This window comes from Bufo gargarizans, chromosome 5, assembly GCF_014858855.1.
Source record: "Bufo gargarizans isolate SCDJY-AF-19 chromosome 5, ASM1485885v1, whole genome shotgun sequence".
Lineage (NCBI taxonomy): Eukaryota > Metazoa > Chordata > Amphibia > Anura > Bufonidae > Bufo > Bufo gargarizans.
The window spans coordinates 456841567-456860635 of record NC_058084.1 but is presented as its reverse complement, the minus strand read 5'-3'; the positions used below and the strand labels follow the sequence as shown (position 1 = coordinate 456860635).

The following is a 19069-nucleotide window of genomic DNA, read 5'->3' as shown; positions in this document are numbered from 1 at the left end:
ACACTCAAAAGCCTGCCATCCATGGATTCTGTCAGTGTTTTGATCTGTTCACCATCAACATTGCGTGCAGCAGCAACCACAGCCTCCCAGACACTGTTCAGAGAGGTGGACTGTTTTCCCTCCTTGTAAATCTCACATTTGATGATGGACCACAGGTTCTCAATGGGGTTCAGATCAGGTGAACAAGGAGGCCATGTCATTAGATTTTCTTCTTTTATACCCTTTCTTGCCAGCCACGTTGTGGAGTACTTGGACGCGTGTGATGGAGCATTGTCCTGCATGAAAATCATGTTTTTCTTACCTTGCAGACTTCTTCCTGTACCACTGCTTGAAGAAGGTGTCTTCCAGAAACTGGCAGTATGACTGGGAGTTGAGCTTGACTCCATCCTCAACCCAAAAAGGCCCCACAAGCTCATCTTTGATGATACCAGCCCAAACCAGTACTCCACCTCCACCTTGCTGGCGTCTGAGTCGGACCGGAGCTCTCTGCCCTTTACCAATCCAGCCATCTGGCCCATCAAGACTCACTCTCATTTCATCAGTCCATAAACCTTTGAAAAATCAGTCTTGAGATATTTCTTGGCCCAGTCTTGACGTTTCAGCTTGTGTGTCTTGTTCAGTGGTGGTCATCTTTCAGCCTTTCTTACCTTGGCCATGTCTCTGAGTATTGCACACCTTGTGCTTTTGGGCACTCCAGTGATGTTGCAGCTCTGAAATATGGCCAAACTGGTGGCAAGTGGCATCTTGGCAGCTGCACGCTTGACTTTTCTCAGTTCATGGGCAGTTATTTTGCTCCTTGGTTTTTCCACACGCTTCTTGTGACCCTGTTGACTATTTTGAATGAAACGCTTGATTGTTCAATGATCACGCTTCAGAAGCTTTGCAATTTTAAGAGTGCTGCATCCCTCTGCAAGATATCTCACTATTTTTGCCTTTTCTGAGCCTGTCAAGTCCTTCTTTTGACCCATTTTGCCAAAGGAAAGGAAGTTGCCTAATAATTGTGCACACCTGATATAGGGTGTTGATGTCATTAGACCACACCCCTTCTCATTACAGAGATGCACATCACCTAATATGCTTAATTGGTAGTAGGCTTTCGAGCCTATACAGCTTGGAGTAAGACAACATGCATAAAGAGGATGATGTGGTCAAAATACTCATTTGCCTAATAATTCTGCACGTAGTGTATAGCTTATACGCATCCTTATTATGCTACCTATCATCCATACTTTTTTTCATAGTTATTATTTTTCCTATCATTAATAAACTTTTATTATTGTTTGGTATGCTAGCACAGGCTTCCAGTATCCGTAGTTTCAGGTGCTGCACATCTCGTATCTTCACAGCATATGCTGAAACTACGGATACTGGAAGCCTGTGCTAGCATTTCTCCTGCGGTGTTGCTATCAGTGTGTGAAGAGTGGGAGAAGAGGGTTGCATTGACAATCCAACACAATGGGCAGCACATTGAACACATTTTATAAGTGGGCAGAAACTTGTAAATAACTCATGAAAGAATAAAGTTACGTTAAAACCAAGCACACCATTGTTTTTCTTGTGAAATTCCCAATAAGTTTGATGTGTCACATGACCCTCTTCCTATTGAAAAAACAAAAGTTGGATTCAAAATGGCCGACTTCAAAATGGTCGCCATGGTCACCACCCATCTTGAAAAGTTTCCCCCCTCACATATACTAATGTGCCACAAACAGGAAGTTAATATCACCAACCATTCCCATTTTATTAAAGTGTATCCATATAAATGGCCCACCCTGTAGATTACATTATTTCTGAAAAAATCAAGATTTCATAAATTGTTTTCTAATATTGATCGCCAGTGTATATCAAGCTGGCAGCTCAAGGGTAGAGATGTCACGAACATAAAATTTTCCGTTCGCGAACGGCGAACGCGAGTTTCCGCAAATGTTCGCGAACGTGCGAACCGGGCAAACCGCCATAGACTTCAATAGACAGGAGAATTTTAAAACCCACAGGGACTCTTTCTGGCCACAATAGAGATGGAAAAGTTGTTTCAAGGGGACTAACACCTGGACTGTGGCATGCCGGAGGGGGATCAATGGCAAAACTCCCATGGAAAATTACGTAGTTGACGCAGAGTGTGGTAAGTTGAATTAGCAATGCGATTACAACTTAGATCTGAGTTCCTAATAGTTGTATTGCTAGAATTGATGAATACAGCACTATATTCTCAATCTTCGTTCTAGCAATACAACCATTAGGAACCCAGCTCTAAGTTGAATTCGAAATGCGATTAATATAACCTGTATTATTCGCATTGCGATTACAATTTAGATCTGAGTTCCTAATGGTTGTATTGCTAGAATTGACCAAAATGTCTATATATCTGAATATATACTCATCTGTCAACTTCACAGTGACAGACCAAACTCTGACAAACCAAACTCCCCGTTTAACGTACCGCAAACAACCGCAAACAGTCTATTTGCACAACTGCAAACTCCCCATTTGCACAAGGTTGGATGCCAAGCTAGCCATGTCCCGTTCCTTGTCCTCACTGACGTCATTGAAGGTCTCTTCCTCCACCCAGCCACGTACAACACCAAGGGTCCCGAAAGGTGCCAACAAGCCCCCTGGGACGCCTGCTGTGGTTGGTCTTCCACCTCCTCAAAGCCACCTTCCTCCTCTGACTCCTCTTCTTCAGACTCTCTGCGTTATTATAAGGTGTGTTAAGTAGTACTATTCCTATCAGTTTAATCCCTGTTACGTCCCCTATCAGGGGACGTGTATGGAATAGATTATAGGAACTGGGATATGGAAAAAGATGCTTGGTCGGTCCTCCTACTTCCAATTTGGGGCACTGTGCGTGCAATCTAATACCACCAGATATGAGCGGTGTGTTAAGTAGTACTATTCCTATCAGTTTAATCCCTGTTACGTCCCCTATCAGGGGACGTGTATATGGCATCGATTTTCGGAACCGGGAGATGGAAAAAGATGCTTGGTCGGTCCTCCTACTTCGAATTTGGGGCACTGTGCGTGCAATCTAATACCACCAGATATGAGCGGTGTGTTAAGTAGTACTATTCCTATCAGTTTAATCCCTGTTACGTCCCCTATCAGGGGACGTGTATATGGCATCGATTTTCGGAACCGGGAGATCGAAAAAGATGCTTGGTCGGTCCTCCTACTTCAAATTTGGGGCACTGCGCGTGCAATCTAATGTGCCACCAGATATGAGTTGTGCTGAAGTGACACTATGCGCTTGCAGCTGGGCCTTTAACACACAAACACGTACGTGTAACTGACTGCTATTTATTCAGTCAAAATTGTTGATTTTCTTTAAATGGAATCGAATGTGACACCAGATATGAGTTGCGCTGAAGTGACACTATGCACTTGCAGGGCATATAACACACGCACGTGCCGGCAACTGACTGCTATTATATTACAGTCCAAAAAGTTTTATTTATTTTTTTAAATGCAAGCTACTGTGACACCAGATATGAATGGTGGCACTGGCAGTAGTGGGCACAGTATACGCTGTGAGCCTGACACAGACGCTGGCAGGCAGGCAACTGCAATTAGATTACACAGGAAAAAAAAAAGCAGACTGATGTTCTAGCCCTAAAAAGGGCTTTTTGGGGTGCTGTCCTCACAGCAGAGATCAGATGAGTCCTTCAGGACTGGAGTGGACACTGAATACACTTTCCTAGCTAACGCTTTCCCTATTAAATCAGCAGCAGCAGCAGTACTGTCCCTCCTCTCACTAAGAATGCAGCTTCCGAATGAATCTAAGGGCCCTTTCACACTTGCATTGATCCGGAAAAACGCAAGTGTACTGAAAGCATTTGAAGACGGATCCGTCTTCAAAATGCGTTCAGTGTTACTATGGCACCCAGGACGCTATTAATGTCCTGGTTGCCATAGTAGGAGCGGGGGAGCGGTATACTTACAGTCCGTGTGGCTCCCGGGGCGCTCCAGAATGACGTCAGAGCGCCCCGTGCGCATGGATGACGTGTTCCATGTGATCACTTGATCCATGCGCCTGGGGCGACCTGACGTCACTCTGGAGCGCCCGGGGAGCCGCACGGATGGTAAGTATGCTGCTCCCCCGCTCCCCACTACACTTTACCATGGCTGCCAGGACTTTAGCGTCCCGGCAGCCATGGTAACCACTCTAAAAAAGCTAAACGTCGGATCCGGCAATGCGCCGAAACAACGTTTAGCTTAAGGCCGGATCCGGATCAATGCCTTTCAATGGGCATTAATTCCGGATCCGGCCTTGCGGCAAGTGTTCAGGATTTTTGGCCGGAGCAAAAAGCACAGCATGCTGCGGTATTTTCTCCAACCAAAAAACGTTCCGTTCCGGAACTGAAGACATCCTGATGCATCCTGAACGGATTTCACTCCATTCAGAATGCACTAGGATAAAACTGATCAGGATTCTTCCGGCATAGAGCCCCGACGACGGAACTCTATGCCGGATCCGGACAACGCAAGTGTGAAAGGGCCCTAAAATGGATGCTGTCCAGGAGGTGGGAGGGTCTGGGAGGGAGGGTCTGCTGCTGATTGGCTGGATTGTGTCTGCTGACTGTGAGGTACAGGGTCAAAGTTTACACAATGATGTCGAATAGGGGGCAGACCGAACATTGCATAAGTTCGCCTGCCGTGGCAAACGCGAACAAGCTATGTTCGCCGGGAACTATTCGCCAGCGAATAGTTCGGGACATCTCTACTCAAGGGGAGTGTTTTTTTTCTGCTAGAGAAAAGGGGCGTGTCCATGCTCTCCCTATCACAACTCAGCAGGCAACTGAATGATGAAACTGAGCATGTGCGGCCATTTCAGTGGGATGGACAAAGAAATAAGAAAAAAACAAACAGCAGGTGGCGATATAAAGATAGATTTTCTTGAATAACTCAGTGGCTATGCTAAATTTTTAATTACATGCAATTACAAAAGTATTTAGATCCAGGTGCTGGTTTGAAAACTGCAGAATATTTTTCGGGGGACAACCCCTTTAACTATCTGAAATAGGCTATATGAACATTTCTAATCAGAGCACACAACAAGGTTAGGGTTAAAGAAACCAAAAAGTCCCCTAGCGTGAGCATAGCATGGACTTCTGGGTTTAGATTTTTCGGGGTTCTCCAGTCCTGCTGTTTATGAACCTTTATATGTCTTCTTACAAATAAAAGTTATGTTTGGGTGCAGGGGAGTAGCTATAGGGGGTGCAGTCACTACCCAGGAGCTTAGGGGGCCCAAAGAACATTCTATTATATAGAAAGACACCAGCAGAACAGAAATCACATAGTAGTGGGGAGCCCTGTTACAGAGTTTGCACTGGGGCCCAGGATCTTAAAGTTTTGCCTTTGTTTGGGGATCTCCATTGTAGAGCTAAGCTCCACCCCTCAAATGGCTAAGATCTGCATCATCACACTGCTAAGGCCTACCTCATCAGCCTGCTAAGCCCCAGTCTCAGCTTAGCTAGCCGAGGAACCTCTGCTACTGCTCTATGACTTTGAAGGGCCCCTGTGCAGATGAACCTTTCCCAGCAAACTGTTCTAGGGCTCTGAGCACTTTCTAGGTTTGCATGGAGTTAAAGTCCAACACCACTCATCTCACGCCTACAGCTTTATACCTTTTGCGTAAGGAAATGTCAGAGCCTTACAGAAAAAAAAGAAGAATCAAATTTACAAGAACATCTGGCACCCACCACGACTAAAAGCAGATAATGAATGGTACTAGAGGGGTCACATCATGCCCCCTCCTCAAGGGAAGACGCTCCGCATTTTATTCTTATTATTTCAATGTTGTTCTATTCATCCCTAGTTACTGACTACTTAATTATAGCCATCAGAAAGTGTGTGTTTAATAGGAACAATTATATTTCATCTTAAAAGACATATATTTAGATTTAGAAATGATGGTTTTAATTATCAGTCCTTCAGTTAAGGCTTCACTTACTTCACACTTCATATTGTATAAGTACCAGACTCCTACATCCTAATGATGTAATTACCTTTCCTTTTAAAGGAGCATTATGTCTGATGTCAACAAAAACTATTCTTTGTAGAATGAAATGTTATAAAATGTTCCAATACATTTTCTGTAGCAATTTCTTGTGATTTTTTGTAAGGGATTTTGTTGTGCCTAATTTGGAGGCGGCATGTGATAGAGCAGGAGGAGCTGAGCAGATTGATATATAGTTTTGTGGGAAAAGATTCAGTAGAACTTGTAATCTGTTCATTTAAAGTCTCTGCTCTGCGCTTAGGAGTCCAATGGGCGGTCCTATCAGTGGTGCAGGACTCCTAAGTCCAAAATACAGTGTGGAACAGAAGTATTTGAACACCCTGCGATTTTGCAAGCTCTCCCACTTAGAAATCATAGAGGGGTCTGAAATTCACATTGTAGGTGTATTCCTACTCTGAGAAATAGAATTTAAAAAAATAATTCAGGAAATCGCATTGTATGATTTTTAAATAATTTATTTGTCTTGCACTGCTGAACATAAGTATTTGAACACCTGAGAAACACCTGTTACTGTGCCTTTAAAAAGTCCACCTCTACTCCACTCATTAATCTAACTTAATAGCACCTGTCTGAGCTTTTAAATGCCCCTGTCCACCCCACAGTCATTAAGACGCCAACTACTACTATGGGCAAGACCAAAGAGCTGTCAAAAGACACTAGAGACAAAATTGTGGACCTCCACATGGCTGGAAAGGACTATGGGGCAATTGCCAAGCAGCTTTCTGAAAATAGATCAACTGTTGGAGCAATTGTTAAAAAATGGAAGAGGCTAAAGACGACTGTTAGTCCCCCTCGGACTGGGGCTCTATACAAGATCTCACCTCGTGGGGTATGACTGATGATAAGAAAGGTGAGGAATCAGCCCAGAACTTCAAGGTTGGAGCTGGTCAATGACATGAAGAGAGCTGGGACCACAGTTTCAAAGGTCACTGTCGGAAGAACATTACGCCGTCATGGTTTCAAATCATGCATTGCACAGAAGGTTCCCCTGCTCAAGTCACCACATGTCCAGGCCCGTCTGAAGTTTGCCAATGACCATCTGGATGATCCAGAGGAGGCATGGGAGAAAGTCATGTGGTCAGGTGAGACCAAAATATAACTTTTTGGTCTAAACTTCACTCGTCGTGTTTGGAGGGAAAAGAAGGATAAGTTGCATCCCAAGAACACCATCCCTACTGTAAAGCATGGGGGTGGTGGTAACATGATGCTTTGGGGGTGCTTTTCTGTGAAGGGGACAGGATGACTGCACTGTATTAAGGAGAGGATGAATGGGGCCAATTATTGTGAGATTTTGAGCAACAACCTCCTTTCCTCAGTCAGAGCATTGAAGATGGGGCGTGGCTGGGTCTTCCAACATGACAACGACCCGAAGCACACAGTGGCTCCGTAAGAAGCAACGGAGTGGCTCCGTAAGAAGCATATCAAGGTTCTGGAGTGGCCTAGCCAGTCTCCAGACCTAAATCTAATAGAACATCTTTGGAGGGACCTGAAACTCCGTGTTGCTCAGCGACAGCCCCAAAACCTGACAGATCTAGAGGAGATCTGTGTGGAGGAGTCGGCCAAAATCCCTGCTGCAGTGCAAACCTGGTCAAGAACTACAGGAGACGTTTGACCTCTGTAATTGCAAACAAAGGCTTCTGTACCAAATATTAACACAGATTTTCTCAGGTGTTCAAATACTTATGTTCAGCCGTGCAAGACAAATACAGTCTTTAAAACTCATACAATGTGATTTACAGATTTTTTTTTTTAAGTCTGTCTCTCAGAGTGGGAATGCACCTACAATGTGAATTTCAGACCCCTCCATATTCTCTAAGTGGGAGAACTTGCAAAATTGCAGGGTGTTCAAATACTTCTGTTCCTCACTGTATGTAGGAATGTCAATGGATACTTTATAGGTTCTCCTCAATTTCCCCCCACAATATACTGTAAAATACTGTCAGCTCAGGCAGCTTATTCAACAGATTCACCTTACGACCTCTGCTTGCTGTCATGCAATAGAAATCTTCATGAATACTTTCAAACATATGACCTGGCCATATGATGATGTTTTATTACAAGACACAGCTCTGATAATTGTACTGTAACAAGCTGAGCTCCTGTATCCATCACATGATTTTTATCCCCAAGACGTAAACAACAACAGTTCCAAGTGAATTACAGCAAATAGAGATCTTAAAGGGGTTATCCAACCCCTATAATATCCCTCCTAATGCCTGGGCCCCTCATGTAGGTTATACTTACGCCGATCCCCGACACCCGCGTTACAACCGATGCCTGCATGGCCACCACTGCATCTTCCCGTTGCGCTAATCAAAAGGTCCAGCGATGGGGGGGCTAGCAGGCTCGTTCCCGTTGTAGCATGCTATTGGCTGATCCCCCTCCCCCGGGAGCGACGCAGGTGCCGGGGATCGGGGTAAGTATAACCTACATGAGGGGCCCGGGCATTAGGGGGGACATTATAGGGGTTGGATAACCCCTTTAAACAGAAATTACATTAAAAGATTTTTTTTTCATTATAGAATGAGTGAGCTTTATGGAAATTGGAATACTAATTTGAAGAACATTTAATATTTGCACATACACATCTAGAAATAATGTACATATCATAGTGGGAAAGTTTGCAAATACTTGGCTTTAATTTTTAATTGTAAAATACTTCCATCAAGACGATCGTAAAGTATTCTGTTGGCTTCCTCCATGCTCCGGCCTCACATCTCCTAGAAGCCTCCTGCTGGGTCAGATTTTTCTACATGGGGATGCATTACTGATTTGCATTCTGGGAGATGTATTATTTACACCAGAAATAAAATTCTCAGAATTATATATTTTGCTTTGGGCATAAATAAGATAAAAATTGATCTTTGAATTTAAAATAAGTACCAGAAAATAAAACATATTTATAAGGTTATTTAGTAGGTTATGTAGATTTCAATTCTAAAATGTAATTTCTTTTAAACGGATAAAAATAAATTTTTAATATAAATGGTACAGTACATGGAGCCTTCCATACAGTGGTCACATGACTTCATCTTGTAGGACCCCTTCAGCACCAGACCATAGCGCTTTACTACAGCACTATCTTTATTAAAGAAAAAAAGGGGGCGCGCTCTTTCTACTACAGCTCTCCCCCTATCACAGCTCTGGGGTAGCGTTCTTTCTCAGGGGGCGCGCTCTTTCTGCTACAGCTCTCTCCCTATCACAGCTCTGGGGTAGCGTTCTTTCTCAGGGGGCACCCTCTTTCTGCTACAGCTCTCTCCCTATCACAGCTCTGGGGTAGCGTTCTTTCTCAGGGGGCGCACTCTTTCTACTCCAGCTCTCTCCCTATCACAGCTCTGAGGTAGCGTTCTTTCTCAGGGGGCGCGCTCTTTCTACTACAGCTCTCTCCCTATCACAGCTCTGGGGTAGCGTTCTTTCTCAGGGGGCGCGCTCTTTCTACTACAGCTCTCTCCCTATCACAGCTCTGGGGTAGCGTTCTTTCTCAGGGGGCGCGCTCTTTCTACTCCAGCTCTCTCCCTATCACAGCTCTGGGGTAGCGTTCTTTCTCAGGGGGCGCGCTCTTTCTACTACAGCTCTCTCCCTATCACAGCTCTGGGGTAGCGTTCTTTCTCAGGGGGCGCGCTCTTTCTACTACAGCTCTCTCCCTATCACAGTTCTGGGGTAGCGTTCTTTCTCCGGGGGGGCGCTCTTTCTGCTACAGCTCTCTCCCTATCACAGCTCTGGGGTAGCGTTCTTTCTCAGGGGGCGCGCTCTTTCTACTACAGCTCTCTCCCTATCACAGCTCTGGGGTAGCGTTCTTTCAGCTTCAGCTCTCTCCCTATCACAGCTCTGGGGTAGCGTTCTTTCTCAGGGGGCACGCTCTTTCTACTACAGCTCTCTCCCTATCACAGCTCAGGGGTAGCGTTCTTTCTCAGGGGGCGCGCTCTTTCTACTACAGCTCTCTCCCTATCACAACTCTGGGGTAGCGTTCTTTCTCAGGGGGAGCGCTCTTTCTGCTACAGCTCTCTCTCTTTAACTATCACAGCTTCTAACAGTAGACACTGCTGGTTGGTGGTAGTTGAGGGATAGAACTGAGCATGTTCGACCACCACAGTAGGTGGACGTGCACTTCGCTATACAAATTAAACACCAGGGGTGCTATTATATTGAAGTAAAGAGACTGTCTCACAACTGGAGCATTTTTGTAACAGACAGTAAACCTCAAAAGTACCGGTAACTAGTTTTCAACGCTGAATTATGATAAAATAACATTTAATGGTCGAACAAGCCCCTTCAATTTCACATAGTTTTTTGGTGTGTGTTTTTTTTAGCAGTCCTGTGAAAAGCTTAATGTATTGTACAGGTTGTAAGGATTAGGAGGATAATAATATATGTACGGTATTCTTTGTCACGTTTTATCACTTTTAGACTATATTTGTTTTACAAATTATTAAAAAATGTTTTTTAATAAATTAAAAATAAAGTATTTTTTTTCTTTTATTCTTTTATGTTTGGGATTTTTGTCATGTTTTTTTTTTTTACCATAAAGCTTTGGAATATTTATGTTTTCTAATGCATAAGACCTGCAATGTACCATACTAGGCCCAGGACTATCCCTTAAAACCATCAGTATTGATGTTCACTATCACTGACTGGCTTTTTTTTCCCCTTGCCATGGGGCGCCAAGGGGTTTAGGAACTGATGTTAAAAAAAAGTTAAACAACACCGCTAATAAGACTATATTCAGGGGTGCACCTACCCTTTCTGCTGCCTGAGGCGAAAACTGAAATGGTGCCCCTCCCTCCCCAAAGCCAATTTCTTAGCCTAACCCCTCCCCTTCAGCACATGGCCCTTTGGCTGCCCCCCTCTCTTGCCCCTACCTGGTGCTGCCTCACCTGGCCTCATTGGTAGTGCACCGCTGACTATATTATATTTGAAAAAAAATATTTTAATAATCTGCTAAAAAGTTCCCCATGTATTACTGGAGTGCATTCTTATAAGACTGTGCAGCCCACATGAATACAGCTTTAATTGCACTGGATACAGTACATGGAGCTATACCGTGTTATGTCATATGTAACATAGCTTAATGATCCTGAATAGGAAACAAAAAAGCTTCCTTGCAATCAGGATGTATTGTTTTATACGCCAGATTCAAAGCCTTTTAATTTGAAATCTTACCAGTCAGGTTGCTTGCGGAGCTCCGCCAGCTGATGAAGACGCTTGAGTGCTTTCTCCTGCTTTTTCACATCTTTCCAGGACTTTGAAGCCACATTTCGAGCAAATTCTCTTTGTTTCAGTTCTTTTAATCTCTACAGGAAAAAAAATATATACATATCACTTTTTCAAGTATTGGGTTGTAGCATGTTGCCATCTTTCTCAGACTGTATGAGAAGTAAAATGTCTTCTTTAATCTAAGATCTGATGATCATTAAATTCTGGGGTTACTGGTATGATCTGGTTATCTATCTATTTATCTATCTATCTAATATCTATCTCATATCCATCTATCTCATATCTATCTATCTATCTCATATCTATCTATCTATCTCCTATCTATCTATCTCATATCTATCTATTATCTATCTATCTCCTATCTATCTATCTATTATCTATCTATCTCCGATCTATCTATCTATCTATCTATCTATCTATCTATCTATCTCATATCTATCTATTATCTATCTATCTCCTATCTATCTATCTATTATCTATCTATCTCCGATCTATCTATCTATCTATCTATCTATCTATCTATCTATCTATCTATTTATCTATCTCATATCTATCTCATATCTATCTATCTATTTATCTATCTATCTAATATCTATCTATCTATCTATCTATCTCATATCTATCTATCTCATATCTATCTATCTATCTATCTATCTATCTATCTATCTCATATCTATCTATCTGTCCATCTAATATCTATCATTACCTACCTGAGTCAATCACTCCCAGACAATACAGACTACAATACACAAGGCCCCAGATTTCTGATCAATTTATATTTTTATTTTATTGAGTTGATAATTTTAATTAAAAAAATTGGAATTGAATGAAGTGGTCCCTTAGTCTCACCCAGTTTATCTGACTAAGGCCTCATGCACACGATCGTTGCGGGTTTTGCGGTCCGCATAGGCAGCCATTGATATAACTGCACATTCTTGTCCGCAAAACAGACAAGAATAGGACAGGTACACTTTTTTGGGCGCACCACGGAATGGAGCAATGGATGCGGACAGCACACGGAGTGTGGAAGTGAATGGGTTCGCATTCAAGCCGCAAAAACTGCAGCTCCGATGTGAACCAAAACAACTGTCGTGTGCATGAGGTCTAAGTCAGAAAAGCGTGGGACAGGTGCTTTAAAAACGTGGCGCTCATTCTGAACACCATATTCCTCAGTGTATTTATACCAGACAGCATCTATAAATACACTGATAAATCTCCCTCCATACAGCTCTAAATCACTGCTTCCCTTCACATATTACAGAACTGTCTGCCTGCAGCCACCACAAGAGGGAGCTCAGTGTGCAGGATTTTATACAGTTACTGTAATCATCTCTTCTGCACTGAGCTCCCCCTAGTGGCGGCAGCTAGAAAATGCATTGCTTTCATGTCAACAATAGAGGAAGTTCAGCGCTGGCCTCTCCTTCCCCCGGGGGCACCATAGCGGTTGTGTGGTTTGGCTCTAATGAACATACACCACCGCTCTATGGTTTTCATGCACGATTCTCACCGCAGAACAGGCACATCACAGCCTCGTCAACACCATGCCATGTGGCCATACCTAAACTGAAGCCCTGCGGCAACGAAGGTGCATTGTAAGAAATAATGTACAGCCTATTATAAACATAAGAATCTTAATAGTAGATTTTATATAAAACTGCACGTAGCACTAATTATCAATCCCGCTATTACAAAGCCCAAGAACATACAGCCGAATACATGTGTAGGAAACATGAGCAGCACAGATCTCATGCAGCAGAGTCACATTTGCAAGCAGTATATGTGTGAGGTTCTTCTCAGGTATATCAGTAAGGCCAGGGGTGGACGCGATCTTCAGCTCGAGAGTTGTCGCATGGCCAAGGATTGCAATGTGGCACTGCAGCCATAGAAATTAATCAGGTCGCAATGCGACTCGCACGTTTGCCGCGACCCCAGAACCGCAAAAAATCCAGCCATGTGGCTTAAGACAGATAATTCTTCATGCCAGGCTTTCAACACATTTTGGAAAGAGACAGGGTATAACAATAAACTTCCTTTATATATATCTACATATACATCATTTTTTTGTGGCTTTTTAAAACTTTTTTACAAGCGGTTTTTAGGTGGAATTTTTTTTCCTTCTACATATTCTTTTCATGGGTTTTTACAGTCCTATAGAGAAGACTAAGGAAAATGCATGGAAAGGACGCCAAACTCAGAACATCCTACGTTTAAAAAAATAATGCACCAACCCCCAAAAAAGGCACAAAAAATACAATGTTTGTTCTTTACATTTCCATATTGATTTACACCTAACATCTGGCTGGAGTGTAAAAAAAAAGAAAAGAATGCAGCATACAATGTTATGTGTGAAACGACGCTATAGAAAATAATTCACTATAATAGTTTTAAAAAAAAAACTATAAATGCTTGAGAAATGACACAGTGACTTTATAAGAATGCAGAAACCTATGGAGCAGTGGCCAATTATACTTAAAGGGGTTCGCCGAGACTCTGAACCTCTGTCTATATGTGGAGAGTAGGTACAAGGATTAAAAATAAAAAATACTTACCTGTCGCTGGTGCTGCGGTTCCGGCATTGAGTTTTCTTCTCCGCCACTTCCGATCTCCGCAGCAACGTCATATGACCACTGAAGCCACTGATTGGCAGGCATCTGTGACATGTTTGTAGACAGGACGTCACACTTTTTTTTCTAGTGGTGACAGGAAGTGGAGGAGAAGGGAGCTTGGCGCTGGACATGGAGCACCAGTGACAGGGGAATCTTTCTTTTTTTCTTAAAGGGATTCTGTCACCTCGTTTTAGGTTATAGAGCTGCGGAAATGCATGGCTAGATCACCGCTAGCATGTCCGCAATATACCTGTCCCATAAAGCGGTGTCCTTTTATTGTGTTTAAAAAATGATTTTATAAATATGTAAATGAGCCGTGTAAGGTCCCCAAGGGGCTGCACTAACTGTTCTGGAGCCCAGCACCGCCTGCGTCCTCCGAATCTCCTCCTTTCTTCACAGTTAGATTGCCGTAATCTCGTGATGCGCAGTGCCGGTATAGTGTTCCTTCCCTGTGCTGGCATCAGCCTCAGGGAAGGAACTGCGCATGCGCGAGCTCGCGCATCATGAGATTACGGCAATCTAAGTGTGTCGAAAGGAGGAGATTCGGAGGACGCAGGTGGTGCTGGGCTCCTTCACAGGGCGGAATGGGTGGGCTCTAAGAAGGTTAGTGCAGCCTCTTGGGCTCCTTACCAGGGTCATTTACATATCTATAAAATCATTTTTTTAAACACAATAAAAGGACACAGCGCTATAGGACAGATATACTGCGGACATGCTAGCGGCGATCTAGCCGTGCATGTCCGCATCTCTATAGGGTAAAACGAGGGGACAGAATCCCTTTAAACCTTGTTTTGTTTTTTCTTTAACATAACCTGCATATAAGAAAAGGGGTTCCCGTCGGTCTTGGAGAACACCTTTAATAAAAGTATTTTAAAGTCCTTTAAGGCTTTTAGAAACAGCACCACTCTGACCCCAAGTGCCTGAATACCAGACACATCCTCTGGTAATTCTTCTATAATGTGCATCTAACTAACACCACCATATGGTAAACCTAAATAGCAGTGCCATACTGTTCAAGTAAATAATTCTGCTCTACAGTACACACCTAACAATCCCATGTTATGACAGCCAGAGAGACTATGTTAACAGCACCATTAGAGTATGGCCACTAATGGTGCCATTGTATATGGCAGAATTAGCCTATTATAAAAATGCCGGCAGCGTGCCCCCTATAAACAATACCAGCTGAGTACATATCTTACGCAATAGTATAATGGCATATTTATATTGGTATAGGGAGTAGAAGTGGTTAAAAAGAACATACCTGGTGAAAAATAGTACTAAGGTGGATTATACTGATTATTTATTTTAATTGTTCCAAAATGTAGTGCTGAATAATAGTATTACAGAATAATGCATCTTTAAAAAGGTAAATTTCTCTGGCTGCTTACGGTCACCACTAGAGGGAGCTCATTGGAGCTTTATAAATATATATGCGATCAGCTCCACCTAATGGCAACTGCTGACTGAACTTCTGTAAAGGAGTTCACCAAAGCCAGAGGAGTGAATGGGGTGGTTGACAGTAATACCCCCCTTCCCTCAAGATACCAAGAGCTCATTCTGGAGTGATAATCCAGAACCTCCAACATCTGTATACAATACTGATATCTGACTGTGTACAGGGTGTACACAAGAGATATGGGATCATCTGGTATTTCCCTTAACTCGCCAGAGATGTTTTATGGAGTAAGTACAAAGGTCATATTTTAAATTTCTGCTACTTTAATAATATAAAGCCTTTGATGCGCCATACTATAATAATAACATAATATAATAATAATAATAATCAGAAACAAAAGATCAGAACATTCAGTTCATATCTGCTAAATTGAATATCCAGGGTTTTAGTTTACGGTAATTAATCTTTTTTGTTTTCCGAGCAGAGCCAGAACTTATCTTGGTGCATCTTGCCATATAAATTATTTCACTGTGAAAACCTTGAGAATAACAACTCTGGAAGGAACAACATCCATGAAAGTGTATATCAATCAATTGGAGACGTATGGATCTGGTGTGACGTCCACCATTCTGTTTTAGGTCCAGAAGGTCCGATTTTCTGTCTTGATATATGATGCACAATCGAGTCCCATTTTAATGACCACCAGCTAATATCCAGAGTAACCACCGTCCTGGTAGGTTGTCACAGGTATCCTCAGCCGTGCTGACTGCAGTGCATCTTACAGCTACTGGAGGGTGTGTGGAGAAGGATCCATAGAGTGAACACGACCATCGAGGTGGTCCCACCGACGCTCAATTGGGTTCCAGTCTGGGAAATTAGACACCCAGGGTAGCTTGGAAGTCTCGGTCATGATCTTCCAACTAATGTTGGACATTTCTAGCCATTTAACATGTGTTGCTGGAAGATCCCATTTGCCCCAGGGAAGACAATCAACATGTATGGGTGTATGTAATCTGCAAGGATGGATTCATACCCAAATCGGTTGCGAATGCCTTCCACATGGATGAGTGACCCAGAGAATGCCAGGAATACATTCCCCAGGCCATAATGCTGCCACCACCAGCTTGTGTTCTTCCAGCAATGGTTGCAGGGTATTTGTTCTCTGATGTTTCTCGACTGACATGCCAATGGCCATCCGTTCGATGAAGCCGAAAATGTGACTCATTGGAGATACGGTACCAATGAAAATTGAAGCCTTTTTTGCCAATGCAACTTCCTTAGCAGAGGTGCAGTGACCGTCTGTCTGCTCCGGAGCCCCATACACAGTAGGGTTTACTGAACAATTGCGTTAGACATCTGGTAGCCACCTGGTTCATTTTGGTGGTGAGCTGCCCCATTGTAACGCATTGGTCCGCCTTCCTGCACCTTCATAGCTGATGTTCACCTCTCACATTAATGGCATGTGGTACTCCGCAGTTTCCATGTCATTTATCCACAGTTCACAAACTGCGCTGGTTCAGAAATACTGCCGCCCTTGGCTCTAAAGGCAATATTCCCCCCTTTGTGCAACTCAGATAAATGGCCTCTTTTACCCATGACAGCAACAAGGGCTATGCGTGCAGACAGCCTATCGCACTTTATAATGTATACCCACCATGACAGATGACCACATGTGACTTCCTTCATGAGCTATACACTTCAGACATCGAAAGTGGTAAGTGGTCATAATAATGTGACTCAACTGTGTATAATTCTGGCTGCATTTAGCCACCACATGAGGGAGCTAACTGATTAGCTGTTAGGATTTGATGGCAAATATTGGCTAGAAATGTACCCTTCTGTGTTTGTTATGGACCCAGATCAAGAGAATGCCATGAAGACATCCCATCTTTCAGATTTTTGGAGAGAGGAGGTTATTAGCTGGTTGATCACATCCTTTTTGCTGCTTGGTGGCAAGAACGTGTGCTTAACTCCCATCTCCAGAGGGAGCTCATGGTTAGCCATTCTAGAGGTATCCCACAGATGACGCAAAGGAGCATGGAGAGAGAACACTACCCAGGTCTTCTCAAAAGAGTCACATATCTAAGAATCCCATTTACAGCAAATGGCTTTTACACAACACTTCTATTATTGAGCAAATTGAAAGTGAGTCCGAGGTCAAGTGGAAATGGCAAGAATTTATTGACTTCCTGTCCATGATGAGATGGCTTGAGAAGGAGGAAGAAGAGAGTTTCATCTAATGTGTAGTGGTCATGCAAGTACTGCAGTTCAGCTCCCACCGACGTGACATTAATGGCCAATCCTGAAGAAGAGGTCACCAATATCTAGAGGCTGGAAAACCCAACGAATAATTATTATTGGCGTTTTTCACTGCAGTTTAGAGCTGTTTTCGAATTTTCTCTCTGACAGGTACATATATCTCACCAGGATTTGTTTTCTGTGTGCATTTCCTCACATTAATCTAATTAAGTCGTAAAATAAAACACCTGTTCATCCTACGTAAGTGTCAGCCTCAGACTGTACATTTATGAAGCTCTGCTATTCTGCAAAATAATTAGAGGAGTCTGGAGAAAAAAAACTAAGAGAAATAAGGTCTTAATATAATTCTGCTATGTATTAATGTAGTTCCAGGCCACTTTCACACAGTTAGTTAGCATTTGATCAGTGATTGCTAGCCAAAACCAGAAGTGATGCCTATATAGAAATAAGGTATAATGGAAAGATTTGTACCTCTTCTGTGTTTTTGACCCACGCCTGGTTTCAGCTCAGAAGAGATGTGCGAACTATTCCAAAATTTGATTTGGCTGCTTTGCCAAATTTTTAATATTTTTTTTTATTTCTTGACAAATTACTTTGTCATCTAGTACATTTCTTTGTAAGTAGTCGGTGCAATGACAGGGAGCGGCAATGGCGGCATCTGATAGTAATAACAACAGTGTTAAATAAAAATAAAAAATACCATACCTCATCCATTTGCTTGCGAGGTGCCATCTTGATTTAAAATGTGTTGCGAAATCTGGTGCGGCCCTTGAGGATGTCAGCTGGCGTGGTGACATCATACATCACCGCACACGGAATTCCATGCGAGATCTTCAAGCAAGATGGCAGCGGCCGGCAAATGGATGAGGTAAGTATGATTTTTTTAGTTTTTTTACACTATTTCAGGTAAAATCAAGCTTCGGGGTGCTGAATCTAATTTATCCTCAAATTCGGTCTTCAATTCGCTCCACACTACTAACGTAAAATCACTGATCAAAAACTGTGTGAAAGCGTCCGATGCTGTGTATAAAAAAAGGTTTAGAAATTCAATCAGTTGCAACTTTAAAAAGCATGTTGCAGTCACAAATATAATATCGTAATGTGGCGTAAAGTGCACTGCAATACAGTGCTCGCATAATAGCCCCATACGGTGCCCAGTAAAAAAAAAAAATTGGATCTGTTGCTGCTGATACTTTAAATATTTTCAAGAGGTGGCGAGGGTCCCGAGATGTTATACAGTGCAGACGTAAAAGCGCCATACAGCACCCAACTATACACACTTCATAACCTGTAGTGCTAATATTTAAATATATTTTCAGGAGATAATGAAGGTCCCTACATAGTAGAGTCCCTATTACATTTACTATGTCCTGCAGTACATATATAATACTGCAATAAAGTGCTCTAGAATGGAGCCATACAGTGTCCAATTAAAGAAGCAGAGACTGTAATCTATTGCTGCCTCTGCTTGGTACAAAAAGTTTATCCGGCTGCAGGTTTGCCAAATAAATACCCTAGCAGATGTAATTGTATGCTATAATGTAATGTTTCACAATATTATAAATTGCAAACTTTATG

At 42.7% G+C, this 19069-nt stretch overlaps 1 protein-coding gene across 1 annotated transcript in view; it reads right to left on the bottom strand.

Moving 5' to 3' along the window:
• The window catches only part of ZNF804B (zinc finger protein 804B), an 81599-nt gene that overhangs the window by 10951 nt on the left and 51579 nt on the right, over positions 1-19069 (bottom strand). Inside the window, exon 3 of the mRNA XM_044295585.1 lies at positions 11174-11304. Within this exon, the coding sequence (XP_044151520.1) occupies positions 11174-11304 (131 nt within the window). The remainder of the gene's footprint in view (positions 1-11173; positions 11305-19069) is intronic.